This window comes from Aotus nancymaae, unplaced genomic scaffold (genome assembly GCF_030222135.1).
Source record: "Aotus nancymaae isolate 86718 unplaced genomic scaffold, 86718_ANA_hifiasm-v0.15.2.pri h1tg000020l, whole genome shotgun sequence".
In the NCBI taxonomy this organism is placed as follows: domain Eukaryota; kingdom Metazoa; phylum Chordata; class Mammalia; order Primates; family Aotidae; genus Aotus; species Aotus nancymaae.
In genome coordinates this window covers 27,200,926-27,214,197 of record NW_026988432.1, presented here as the reverse complement: position 1 = coordinate 27,214,197, position 13,272 = coordinate 27,200,926, and the positions used below count along the sequence as shown (strand labels likewise).

The 13,272-nt window shown below is 47.3% G+C and overlaps 1 protein-coding gene across 2 annotated transcripts in view; it reads right to left on the bottom strand.

Moving 5' to 3' along the window:
• The window catches only part of MYO5B (myosin VB), a 390,752-nt gene extending 381,725 nt beyond the window's left edge, over window positions 1-9,027 (bottom strand). The window contains exon 1 of one of the 2 annotated variants that reach the window (XM_064379193.1): window positions 8,636-9,027. In XM_064379193.1, the coding sequence (XP_064235263.1) occupies window positions 8,636-8,662 (27 nt within the window). In that variant the 5' untranslated portion in view covers window positions 8,663-9,027. The remainder of the gene's footprint in view (window positions 1-8,635) is intronic. The other variant, XM_012440811.2, reaches the window with a different exon arrangement.
• Between the last annotated feature and the right edge of the window lie 4,245 nt (window positions 9,028-13,272).

Below are 13,272 nucleotides of genomic sequence, written 5' to 3'. Positions count from 1 at the left end.
AAGTGGGCAAAGGATATGGACAGACACTTTTCAAAAGAAGACATATATGAGGCCAAGAAACATATGAAAAAATGCTCATCATCACCGGTCATTAGAGAAATGCAAATCAAAACCACACTGAGATACCATCTCATGCCACTTAGAATGGCACTCATTAAAAAAATTTGGAGACAACAGATGCTGGAGAGGATGTGGAGAAATAGGAACAGTTTTACACTGTTGGTGGGAGTGTAAATTAGTTCAACCATTGTGGAAGACAGTGTGGCGATTCCTCAAGGACCCAGAAATAGAAATTCCATTTGACAAAGCAATCCCATTATTGGGTATATATCCAAAGGATTATAAATCATTTTATTATAAAGACACATGCACACGTATGTTCATTGCAGCACTGTTTACAATAGCAAAGACTTGGAACCAACCCAAATGACCACCGAAGATAGACTGGACAGGGAAAAAGTGGCACATATACACCATGGAATACTATGCAGCCATAAAAAACAATGACTCTGTGTCCTTTGTAGGGACATGGATGAATCTGAAAACCATCATTCTCAGCAAACTGACACTAGAACAGAAAATCAAATACAGCATGTTCTCACTCATAGGTGGGTGTTGAACAATGAGAACACATGGACACAGGGAGGGGAGCATCACACACTGAGGTCTGTGTTGTGGGGGGACTAGGAAAGGGACAGTGGGGTGTAGGGAGTTGGGGAGGGATAACATAGGGAGAAATGCCAGATATAGGTGATGGGGATGGAAGCAGCAAACCACATTGCCATGTATGTACCTATGCAGCAATCCTGCATGCTCTTTACATGTACCCCAGAACCTAAAATGCAATAAAATATATAAATGGCAAAATTACCTTTATACACTACAGGAAAAGATACCCATGGATTAAGGTTTAGAATAGGCATAGCGCGATCCCCTTTGTTTTGAGTACATGTTGTGCAAAAGTCTAAAGCAGCACTGCCCAAGAGAAACAGAATGCAAACCACAAACGTGAGCCACCTGTGGTACTTTAAATTTCCTGATAGCCACATTTAGAAGGTGAATTGAATAGAGTATTTTAGCCCAACATGCATATAATGTATCACTTCAACACATAACCGATGTAAGAAGTATGAAGGATATTTTGCATACATTTTCCTAAGTCTTGGAAATCCAGTGTGTATAGCACTGCATGCTTCCAGCTCATCCCAACCTGGGCCAGTCCCATCCCAAGTGCTCAGCAGCCACATGCAGTTACCCTGTTGGACAACGTAGGGCCAGAGAACATGCCTAAATGGTCAATAGTAGCTGTTCCTGGGAATGAGACTACAGAGCTTTTGTCTTTTCTGCATTGTATGGATTGTTTCAATAATCATTTGTATTCACAGCGGGAAAAGAGAAGCATTGTGAAAAACGCTTTTTAATTTTCCTTTAAAGCTGTAATAAGAGACCAGAGAGCACAGCTTAAATTGCAAACTTCTTTCAGACTGCTCTTGCTCCTTCCCCAGGGGTGGTGGGGAGTAGGAACCTTTTCCTCCAACGCCTTGTCTACCACTCTCATAGTTATGTATTGGTAGGAATCCTACTTCCTCTTTCACCAAGTCCCCTTATTATCAATACCCCTGCAGGACAGCAGGGGAGGGTTAGAGAAAAAAAGATGCTAGCCACATAATGCTGACTGCCACCCAGCATGGTGACTGGAGGGAGAAGCCAACTGATGAACAGTTGCCAGCAGTATGTTAGACAAGCACTTCACATGGATTTGGATCACAAGCCTCCAGTAACCTTCCCATGGTGCAGGTACCACCCCAATTCTTCAGATAAAAAAATCAAGGCTTACGAAGTATCTGTTTCAACGTGTTGGGGCTGAGAGCATTTAACCACAATACCCAGGGTGGTCCACATCGAGATCATAGTCAGAAAGGCCTTGCAAATGCCCATACCAAGCTCCTGATCTTACCTTTATCAACCCCCAAAGTGCAAGGATTACAGGTGTGAGTGACTGTGCCTGGCTTGACCAATGCTCTTAACGTGTCAAGGTCATGAAAGACAAAAAACTGAGCAACTGTCACTAACTAGAAGGGGGCAGGGAGCTACAACCCTAAAAGCAGTGTGAAATCCTAGACAGGATCCTGGCCCAGAAAAAGAGCATTAGTGTTAAAGCCGGCGAAATTCCAGTGAGCTCTACAGACCAGTTAGAAGTATTACCGAAATGTTAACTTCCTGGTTTCAACAATTGACTATGGTTATATGACATGTTAACACTAGGGCAATCTGGGAAAATACAGAAACTGTGGTAGTTTTGCAATGTTTCTGTAAGCCTAAAATTATTTCAAAACAGTTAAATCCCCAGATACATCTAGCTCATGCCTGTCCCTATGCCTTAAACTCGCTCTCCCCGTCTCCTTTCTGAGAGCATCCTTCACAGCCTCCTCACACATTTCAAATCCTATTCGCTCTTTAGGCCCCAATCATGTCCCACTACCCCTTAAAGGAAGCCTTTCTGCCAATACTGTAGCCCCCAGACCAGCAGTTCTGCAAAGTGCCTATAATTTCTACAAAAAGCCTGTAACTTGTAGAGGAGTATGTGCACTCTTCTAGTGACGCACAGATAAACCTGTATTGTTAGTGTTCTTTGTGTATTCAGCTTTTATCACCAAACATACTAAAAGCTCCCAAAAATGTCTGGTATGGCCTCTGTTCTCCAGGATCTCAGCCTACTTAGAAAGATAAGGCATCACATAAAAACTAACAAAAAAGGAGGTCAGGGCAAGAGCCTGCTCAATGAGTACACGTTACAGGCGGTCAGAATGCACCACATCCACAAGCACAAACTTCAAAATTCTGATGATCGCCAACAGTGTCAGGAGGATCCACTGGGTGTATAGGCCCATCTAAAAAGGGGAGCAGAAGGTCAAGGGAGTTGGAACTAGGGATGGGAGACGAAAAAAAAAAACACATGCAAGACAGAAAATGAGGTTCAGAAGGAAGGTGACAGCATGACACACAACCTCCATGCTTCTCCTCAGCCTCTCCTGGGACCCTACAGGGGCCAGAGCCCTTGAGATTCTCAACACCCACTCAGCCAAGCCACCATCAGTTATGGGTTAACTTGGGCTTTTAGAATCTGACCCTGAGATGAGGATTCCTGCTCAAGAGACTTGTAAGGCAGTGTTTTCAGGAAAGACTGGTAGGGGAGCAGAGAAGATGGACAAGGGAGGAAAGGAAGCCAAGCAAACATGTGATATTAAGGAGAGTCCCAAGCACAGTATCTTTAGCTCAACCGTGCAAAGAAACTGAAAACAGTATGGGCCACACTTTAGAGCTGTTCCATTCCCAAGGTGAGGGGATAGGAAACCAATGTCATTACACTGCCACTGGTTAATGACTGTTCCCCCTTTGCAGAGGATGTAAATTCCCAGGCTCCCTGTGCACACAAAGACGGCTTCAGGAGCTTTGACAAAGAGACAGGTGCTGGCTGGTGGGAGCCAGCTACCGTCAAGGCAGTATTCAGGCAAGGGAGTAAGGGAGGAACAAAAGGAGTATTAATAGCACCTGCTGACACTCTCCAAGTCCTCACGTCTTTAACACTGTCACCACTTTTCGGAAAGAAGAATATCACTCAGAACCACCAACAAAGGATGGAATCATCAGCCCCTCCAGCGGTGGTGAACGGGTACAGAGAAAACAGGTGGCTCTTGCTGCCTTCAGACGGACACCTGGGAGAAACTTACCTTACCTGAGATATAGGTAAGGGACAGTTAAAGGACACCTGCCCAAAGCATGGGAAATCGATTTTTCAAATGATTGGTCTCAAATCAGCACCCTTCGTAAAGGCTCCTGGGTACAAAGCTGCCATACACACGGTGTGTCTGCCAGTAACACTCAAAACCCTATTGCTCAGACACTACCTATCATTTAGAAGCCAAGCAGGAAAAAAGGTTATTTGAAGGCACTGGTTTCAAGGTACCAGTTTCAATCTGATGATTTCTCAATCACTCTGCTGGCTAGAATCAAAGTAGCATATTGAAAATCTAGGTCTTCAAAATAGCAGTATTTTTTGTCCGAAATAACTCTTCTATAGAAAAAAGTTGTATTATGCAGCCTGAGGAGAAGTTGTATTTTATACTTTATAATCAGACTACTATCTGCAATCATCATAATGAAATTGTATTCATCATGCTTGCACATGTGTGGGCTTCTTTATGGGATGTATGCAAAGCAAATTAAGCCCACATTGTCTTTTCCAGTAGGTTGGAAGCCAAGCATTCACACTGGCCATATGCATGCCACTGTGACACCAGAGACCACCATCGGCTCCACCTTTGGAGCTGAAGTAAGAGTGAATGAGGTTGACTCACTTTGACATCACCCTGAAAGTGTCTGGCACTGACTGGTGTTCTTTCTCCATCCAGAAAAACCTCACTACAAAGAAAACAGTTCCTCAAAGATGAGGTGTTGGGTCTTCTGAGAACAGGAGTGGCTTTGTTCATAGAGAAATGCCCTTTGGCCCCCAACCCCTCCCAAAAAAAAATCACTTAACATATAAACTGCCAGTTGAAGAGAACAGATCAGGAAGAGAAAGAACACATTTAACTGGATGGAGGGGAAAAGTCTTTTCTTAGTTATTTAGAAATACACTAATATTAAGTTCTTACCGAATGCTATTTAATACATACAAGCTAACATATATTTAAATGTTTTGTATTCCAATAATAACATCTTCTAACTCTGTCACAAAAGCAACAGGTATAATCAAAGAGCTTTAAATTTTCATTCCCAAAAATGCATAAATGCTGTTAGCATAATGGGTGATTATTTCCATCCCAAATGATACATTGATGTGTGTGTCTGGTGCCAATGTTCATCGCATTAGGAAAGCCCACTCACAAGTTAAAAATAAAAGAGAACATCAGCTATTTTCATAATATGCTAAAATGAATAATCTCCAAGAAACAAAGTGAATCCGAGTAGCAGGCATGACTTCCCTGTGTAACTTAAGATTCACGTGCACACTGAGAAGCCAGCTTGGCAAGTGGGGAGATCGTGGTTGGGCATCTACACAACTGCTTCTCATAGTAAAGCACAAGTGTGTTAACTGCCGGGAAGACTAACAACTGCTCACGACGTAAATCTCGAAGCTACTGTCTTGGGTCCCAGAAAATCTCCTTAATTTCAGAATCAAAATCCTAAGTGATTAAGAACTGGAAACTCATTAACAGAGCAAGGTACAGTCCAGCAGCCCTTTGGGAAGAATTCTAATGTTTGTTTTGGATTAATTATGCCAACCCCTCACAACAATGAAGCTACTTTTTAAATGTCTTATATCCAAGACCTTTCTCTGGTGACACCAGTTTTGTACATATCTCCATGACCTGAGAAAAAGTACACTGAAACCCAAGTTCAGACTCCCATATTTCATCATGTCTAAGAATTAACATGCAACGTATTCATTTCTAACTAAAAAGCAAATTCAGTGTTTCTTCCTCCAAGTGTTGTCTTTAGAAGCAATCTGATATTCTTGTTTTCCAAAACTAGGGCTTCAAAAATTAAGGGTTTATTCAATTGTCCATTAGCCTCCTATGAGCGCTATTCAAGGTCATGAAAAATGCATATCATGAAAAAACTTCACATGGATTTCAGAGGTTTTTTTTGCACCAAAACAAGCTCATAGTTTTATACTTGCTATAACAAATATGAACAGGATCTAGAACAGGATCTAGTTTGAGGCACTAAGAAGGATAAGTCATCAGTTTGAAAAGAGCCCCTATCAGGGCAACACGAATTCTGCTAAAATTGAAGCAAGATCAAACATCAAATTTACAAGGAAGTGTGAAGAGAAGAATTATGAAATCATTACTTTATGAAAAGCTTATGGGGACAATGCCCCCAAAGAAATCAGTTTATAAGTGGATACCTTGTTTTAAGTGGGGGCCAGGCAATGCTGAAGATGCAGCCTGTACCAGCAGACCATCCATATCCATTTGAGGAAACAAATGTATCTTGTTTGTGTCCTAATTGAAGAGAGCTGCCAACGGTAGAAATAACAGCCTCCACCACAGACATCTCAATTGGTTCAGCTTACATGATTCCGACTAAAATAAAGTTGAGCAAAGTTCCCACTTGATGGATACCAGAACTGTTGCACCCAGATCAACTGGAGACAAGCAGAGTTTTCCATAGAAACTCTAAACAAGTGGGATCAAGACATTTCTTTGAATTTTAACAGAGGATCAAATGTGGCTCTCCCAGTTCAATCCCAAAGACCAGTCAAAGCAATAACTGCCAAGAGGTCTAGTCACAGCAAAGGTGGACTGGTTCAGAGCAGAGATCACAGCAACATTTTGGGGGGATGTTCAAGCCATTTTGCTTGACTTTCTAGGCCAAATGATGATGATATCTGTTTATTACGAGTGTCTTGAGGAAGCCAAAGCTTAGTAGAAAAACACCCAGGAAAACTTCACCAGAAAGTCCTTTTCAGCCACAACAATGCTCCTTCTCATTCCTCTCAAAGAAGAGCAATTTCACAAGAGTTTCTATGGAAAACTATTAGGGGTCCACCTCACAGTCCTGATTTGCCTCTTTCTGACGTCGTGTCCTCATCTTGAAGTAAAGGGCCTACATCTTTTCCCGTTAATAATGTAAAAGAGACTGCACAGACATGCTTAAATTCCCAGGACCCTCAGTTCTTTAGGGAGGAACGAAGCGGCTGGTATCACAAAAGTGTCTTAAGCTTGATGGAAATTATGTTGAGAAATAAAGTTTACATTTCTTATTTTATCTTTTAACTCCATTTTTCCCCCACAAACTTTCCCCCCTCAGATAATGCAGCAATTCAATATTGCCTGATAAGGGACTTTGTCACATTGTAGTCATAATCAGTTGAGTCACTCCTTTTACTTAGAAATACAAGTTGTACCTCCATGCACCTTAATGTAACAAAGCTTCGGCTCTTTGAGTACTCAAGTTCAGATTTTTCCTCTGCCTCACTGGCTTCCAGCCTCCAGTTCCAGCTCCTGATAACCTAACCGGGTTCAGGGAAAAAACTGAAAGCTGAGCTTTTAGGGTTCCTCCCAAGACCTCCACAGCTAAGAGGGGTGGGGTGTCGTTCCAACGCCAGGACTACCACAAAGTTCACGCCCTGGCTCTTGCCTCCTCCCTTCCTCCCCCGGAGGCCGTCGCCCATCCCTGATCGCTGCATGGGGGTCCCCGGTGGGCTCGGAGGTGGCATCTGAGGCTGCGGCGGCCCCACCCCCAGTTAAGTGACAGCCTCCGCGGCCACCCGGTGAGCGTGAACACATCCCGGCCCTGCTCCCCTCCAGGAGGAAGATGAGAGTTGAAAATTCCTCAAACTTAGACGGGTGGACAGCCCACGGAGCCAAAGGGCTCCCACATGCGCTGGACAGCCGCGAGTGATCGCCAGGTAAGGACGCGGAAGTGACTGTTCCTACCCCGCCCAGACCTGTTGGCCTGGGCGGGTGTCCCGGGAATCGCACACCCATGCAACGCGGGTGCACACCACACGCACACAACTCTGCAAGGAGGCGTGTACACAGGCACTGTCAAACGTGTTTTCGCCACCCGAGAAGACGAACAGGAAAACCAGGCACTGGACTATCCAAAACTTGTTTTCTTAAAGGGGCATGGGTCACATGTGTAAAGGTTTTTGCCCTCTCACTCCTGACTACAGGTTGAAACTCCAGGGGTCCCGGGCGGCTGCAGCGCTGCCTCGAGCTCCCCGAGAAGCGGTGGCTCGTCCCTAACTTTAACCACAGCAACTGCTGCTGAACGCGGGCGTCTCCGCCCCGGCTGCACCTGTTCCCGATTCGGAGCACCCAACCTCGCACATCCCTTCTGACCTTGAAGGCATCCTGAAACTCACACCCTGCTCCCGATTCGGCTTTACTTCAACCCCCTCCCCGCAGTCACGGAAGCCCTCTAGGTACCAGAGGGGCCGGCGTCAAAATGCCCATCACGAGCAAATTCACACCGCTCTTTCCTGGGGTCTCCGGAGATAATGGAGCACCCCTCTACCCATCGCTTACCCCCACTCGGTCCAGCCGCCGCGCCCTCACGCCAGGTTGGGCCTCCTCCCTCTACACCAAGTGCAGAATCCCCACCTCTCCCAAGTCCAGGGTTCCCTATCGTGGGTATGCGGGAGGAAAGGACGCCTCGGAGGCGCGCCCTCGGGAGCCAGCGCCGCAGAGCCCCCAGGGCGGAGTCCACGGTGGGGACAGGGTACTGCGAGCGGGCACACCACGGGGGACCGTCCGGCGCACAGACTCAGAGCTGGCAGGGTCGCCCTCGCGGTTCGGAGAACTCGGCTGGAGCCGAGCCCGGGCAACGAAAGTAGGGGGCGCGGCGGGAAGAGGGCGACAGCCCTAGATTGGGGCTGAGCAGTGGCGCTGCAGGAACTCCAGGAGCCCGGCAGCCGGTCAGTGCGGGCGTTCCCGGAATCGCCAAACTTTCTCCGCCAACCGAAGTTAGGGACGCCGAGGACTGAGACAAGGGGGACAGCAGGAGGGGTCTCCCGTCACCTCCTGCCTCCAGGAGTCGCGGGAGAAGGCGATCCTGAGTGTTAGGCGGCCTCGAGCGCGCCGCCCCTTCCCCGCGGCGCCTCCCCCGCGGCCGCGCTCACCTGACTGTAGAGCTCGCCCACCGACATGGCTCGGGCCGGGCGGGGCTCGGGCCCCGGCTCCTCGCTGCCCCGCGGCTCTCAGTCCGCTGCCGGCCCGCCTAGCGCCATGTTCCCGGGCTGGCCTGGAGTTTCTCGCTCTTCTCGTTCTTCCGCGACCTGCCGGGCCGGCTTCCCGGAGGTTCCGCGGCCGGCTGTCTCCCGGCTCCCTCCCGGCGGCGCGACCTTTACTCCCGCGGCAGCGGCGCCCCTGCGGCCGGGCAGGAGTTGCGAGCGCCGGGGGAGGAGGCCGCGCGGCGCCGCTCCCCGCCCAGGTGTAGGGAGGAGGCGAAGGCCGGAGAGGAGGGAGGACCCGCGCGCGTCAGAACAGACTGCCCGTGCGCCGCCGCGCCTCTGAACCCTGCCGGTGCCCGGCCTGACGCGCCCTCCCGCGCCCCCACTGCCACCAGGGCCTCCGGGCCGGGGGCGGGGCGCTCTGAACAGAGCTCGGGGACCAGTGCGGGCCGCCCCCTGCTGGACGCCGCGCGCGCAGGCACAGGTGCGCCCGGGTGCCCACACCTGCCCCGCCGCGCTCCGCTTCCACCAGCACAGGGCGCGGTGGAGACCCGCACGCACGCGGTGCAGAATAAAAGGGGAGAAAAACTAATAAGAGAGGGGGAAAGAAGAGAAAAGCGTCTATGGCGGGAAGGCCCCCAGACCTTGCCCTCGATTTTACCTGGCTGTATTCAGCGCTTTCATTATTAAAATTCGGTTACTCGCAGATTGTTATTAAGGCCTTCTGGATATACATACACCAAGGATCTCCTTCAAACTGAACTCTGCGCATAAATCCTTGCAGAAACGTGGGAGTCGTAACTCCTGTAAAAATACTGGCCACTTTCGCCCACAGCCTCCAAGCGGACTCCAGGCCACTCCTCTCAGGGGACTTTTGCTTTTCCGGGAAGTCTCACGTTCTCCCAAACCCCGTTTCTCCTACTTGCAGACTCCCGGTCCTTCTGCCACTCACGACCTCATTTATTTGTGTTCCCTTTGCCCATGGCACTTCACTGCCTACAGCAACTTCAGCTCCTCTCCTACTTCCAGGGAAATGTAGAAATTTCAACTAAGGGGAAAAACAAAATTGCCAGGAGTTGGGAGGGAGAGCAGGGGCTGTCAGAGGAGACACTCCCTTCTGAAGGTGACATCTGCTCTGAACCAGGGATGGCCCCTGAAGGTGGCCAGAAGATATATCTGTATAACCAGAAGATATATCTGTACCAGCTGGGGCAGTTCAGGAGCCCCAGAAGGTGATTCTCAAAGGCATCCCACCTGGAACGCAAGATCCCGTTGTAATTCACCTGCGCAGTCCTTCCCATGGGCTCCTCCATAATGAGAGTCATCTGGGGAGCTTTAAGGGGTCCAAGGAAGAGGCCACACCCCAAGGAATTCTGATTTAACAGGGAAGGATGGGGCCCGGGTATCCGAATTTTTAAAGCTCCTCTGAAAGTGTAAAGGATAGTACTTCCAGGGTGACAAATGCAGTGACTAAAGCTTGAGCAGCTCTCATTGGACTTAAAGTGAAACTCTTCATATCAGTGGAAAGAGCAGAGAGGGATTTTTTTTCTCTCTTCCTCAAAAGTTTTTCTGCATAGTTTCCTTCTTCAGCGTTTTTTTTTTTTTTTTTTTTTTTTTTTTTTTTTTTTTTTTTTGAGATGGAGTTTCACTCATCACCCAGTCTGGTGTGCAATGACGCCATCTTGGCTCACCGCAACCTCCGCCTCCTGGTTCAAGCGATTCTCCTGCCTCAGCCTCTCGAATATCTCGGATTACAGGCATGTGCCATCGTACCCAGCTAATTTTGTATTTTTAGTAGAAACAGGGTATCTCCATGTTCGTAGCTCTTAAAGCGTGTCCCCACGTCCCATGCCCACCATCAGCATCGCCTGGTAACTTGTTAGAGATACAAGTTACTGGGCTCCACCGCAGACCTACTGAATCAGAAACGCTGAGGGTGGGGCCAGGACTCACAGTTCTTTCCGCCTCTCCAAGTGATTCTCCCTTGTTTGAATAAGGAAGCCGTCAGTCTTGCCTAGATCCTGGCCTCTTCCTCCTCCACCATTGGTGGTCCCAACTCTCTACCAGCAACTCTTCCGCTCTCCACTGGTTCCTGGCTTTTTGTGTTTTCCTCCCCTGCTAAAATTCTTAGAGCAGTAGCGTCACTTATTCAACTCTCTCCACTTACTCCTAGTCCCTCCTTAATTCACTGATTCTCAACACTTTGTGCACATCAGAATCACTTTTGAAACAAGCAGATGTCTGGCTCCCACTCCCAGAAATTCTGATTTAAATTGTCTGAAGGTATTGCCCTGGGTGAAAGGATTCTGAAGAGATCCTAGGTGGTTCTAATGACAGCCAAGGTTAAGAGTCACTGTTCTGGCCAGGTGTGGTGGCTTAGCCTATAATCCTACCGCTTTGGAAGGCCAACGTAGGTGGATCACTTGAGGTCAGGAGTTCAAGACCAGCTTGATAAACATGGAGAAACCCTGTCTCTACTAAAAATACAAAAATTAACCAGGTGTGGTGGCGCATGCCTGTAATCCCAGCTACTTGGGAGGCTGAGGCAGGAGAATCGCTTGAACCCAGGAGGCAGAAGTTGCAGTGAGCTGAGACCGGGCCACTGTACTTTAGCCTGGGTGCCAGAACAAGATTCCATCTTAAAAAAAAAAAAAAAGTTGCTGTCCTAATTTCTTATTTGGCTTCCACTCAGCTCCATCCTATTGAAATTGCCTCATCACTGTGGAGGATGGGGTGGGAATTGATTCAACCTACTACATTAAACCATCTCTTCCCTGGGCATCTATTATTTTTCTCTTGTTTTCTCAACCTCTCTAATCATACCTTCTCAACATTATTTTCTAGGCCTGCTTCCTCTTCCTGGTTTCTGAATAAAACTATGCTCCACTTCTGAGATCTCATCTTTCTTCTCATCCACGCCCCATTCCGTCTATCATTCACAATGCTAATTCTCAAATCTAATTCTAACCTTACTCTGGACCTACCTTTTCACCTGCAGATAGGCAATGCTAACAATGCCACTTGGACCTGAAACCAACCTGACACTCATTTGTTTACATCCTTTCTCCCCACCCCTAACTGGTTCCAACTGTCTGGCTTCCATCACACCTGGCACAAATGAAAAACTCAATTCATACTGACCGAACCGAATCGCATTCCTGAGTCCTACACTTGGCCAGAGCTTTGTGAATTTCTGATCCCACAATCAGATATGGTCTTTCCCTCCTTTGAACATTAAAAAAAAAACAAAAACAAAAACAAAATTTTAAAGCTTACTTGATCCAGGAAACATGCCAAGTGCTTTGCTTCTGAGATCTTGAAGTCTCAGAGCAACTGTATAAAGGAAGTTCAGAATATTAAGCCTGTTTCACAGATGGGCAAAGTGAGGCTCAGGGAGAAAGGCTGTGAAATACTCTCTAGGTCAGACAGCTACTGTTCAATTAAAGTCTCAGTCGAGAGTCTAACCCTTGCTTTTTATGTCAATGGATCTTGAACTTCAGTGTGTATCGGGATTAAGGAGCTATCAGGTATGTTATTTCGGTTGGTCTGAGATGTGATCAATGAGTCTGCATATATATATGTATATATTTTAGATGGAGTTTCATTCTTATCATCCAGTCTGTTGTGTAATGACGCCATCTTGGTTCACCGCAACCTCCGCCTCCCGGGTTCAAGCGATTCTCCTGCTTCAGCCTCCCAAGTAGCTGGGATTACAGGCATGCACCATTACGCCCAGCTAATTTTGAATTTTTAGTAGAAACAGGGTTTCTCCATGTTTGTCAGGCTGGTCTCAAACTCCCGACCTCAGGTGATCCGTCCACCTCAGTCCCTAAAGTGCTGGGATTACAGGGGTGAGCCACCACACCCAGCCTACAAATCTGCATATTTAATACATATCCCAGGTGGTGTAGGGCCCACACTTTGAGAAACATTGCTCTGTGCTCCTGGCTTCTCAAAGTAAAAAGAAGATACCTGTTGGAAGTGCCTTAGTCTCTCCTGGCAGGCGGGGATTTCCCTCACACAAATAACAAAAAGTGAACTTCCAAGGCATTCATTTGCACCCTGTAAGATATGTGAACTAACATCCCTTCCTCCTCCTCACCACTAGGTTCTGAGAGTCTGTAAGGCAAGGACCATACCTGATCCATATTTGTGTTCTCTGCAATTCCTAGAACATGCCTTGCCCAAAGTCGACTGCAGTATTTTTTTTTTTTTTTTTTGAAGTGGAGTTTTGTTCTTATTGGCCAGGCTGGATGCAATGGTGCGATCTCGGCTCAGCTCAACCTCCACCTCCCAGGTTCAAGTGATTATCCTGCCTCAGCCTCCCAAAGTGTTGGGATGACAGGTGTGAGCCACCATGCCCAGCCTTGAGCCAAGTCTTAAAGGAAGTACTGCTCATTAATTGGTGGAAAAGAGAAAACAAAGGGATTACTAAGCAGAAAAATTAGCATAAGCGAAGAAAGAAAGAGGGGAGGAATTCCACTAAGAAGTAGCCTTCTTCTTGACTGGCCCGTCTGTGAAAGTGGTTTGTAAACTATAAGCTATTCAATGACAGTTAAAATTATTTTCTTATGAGCCAGACACAG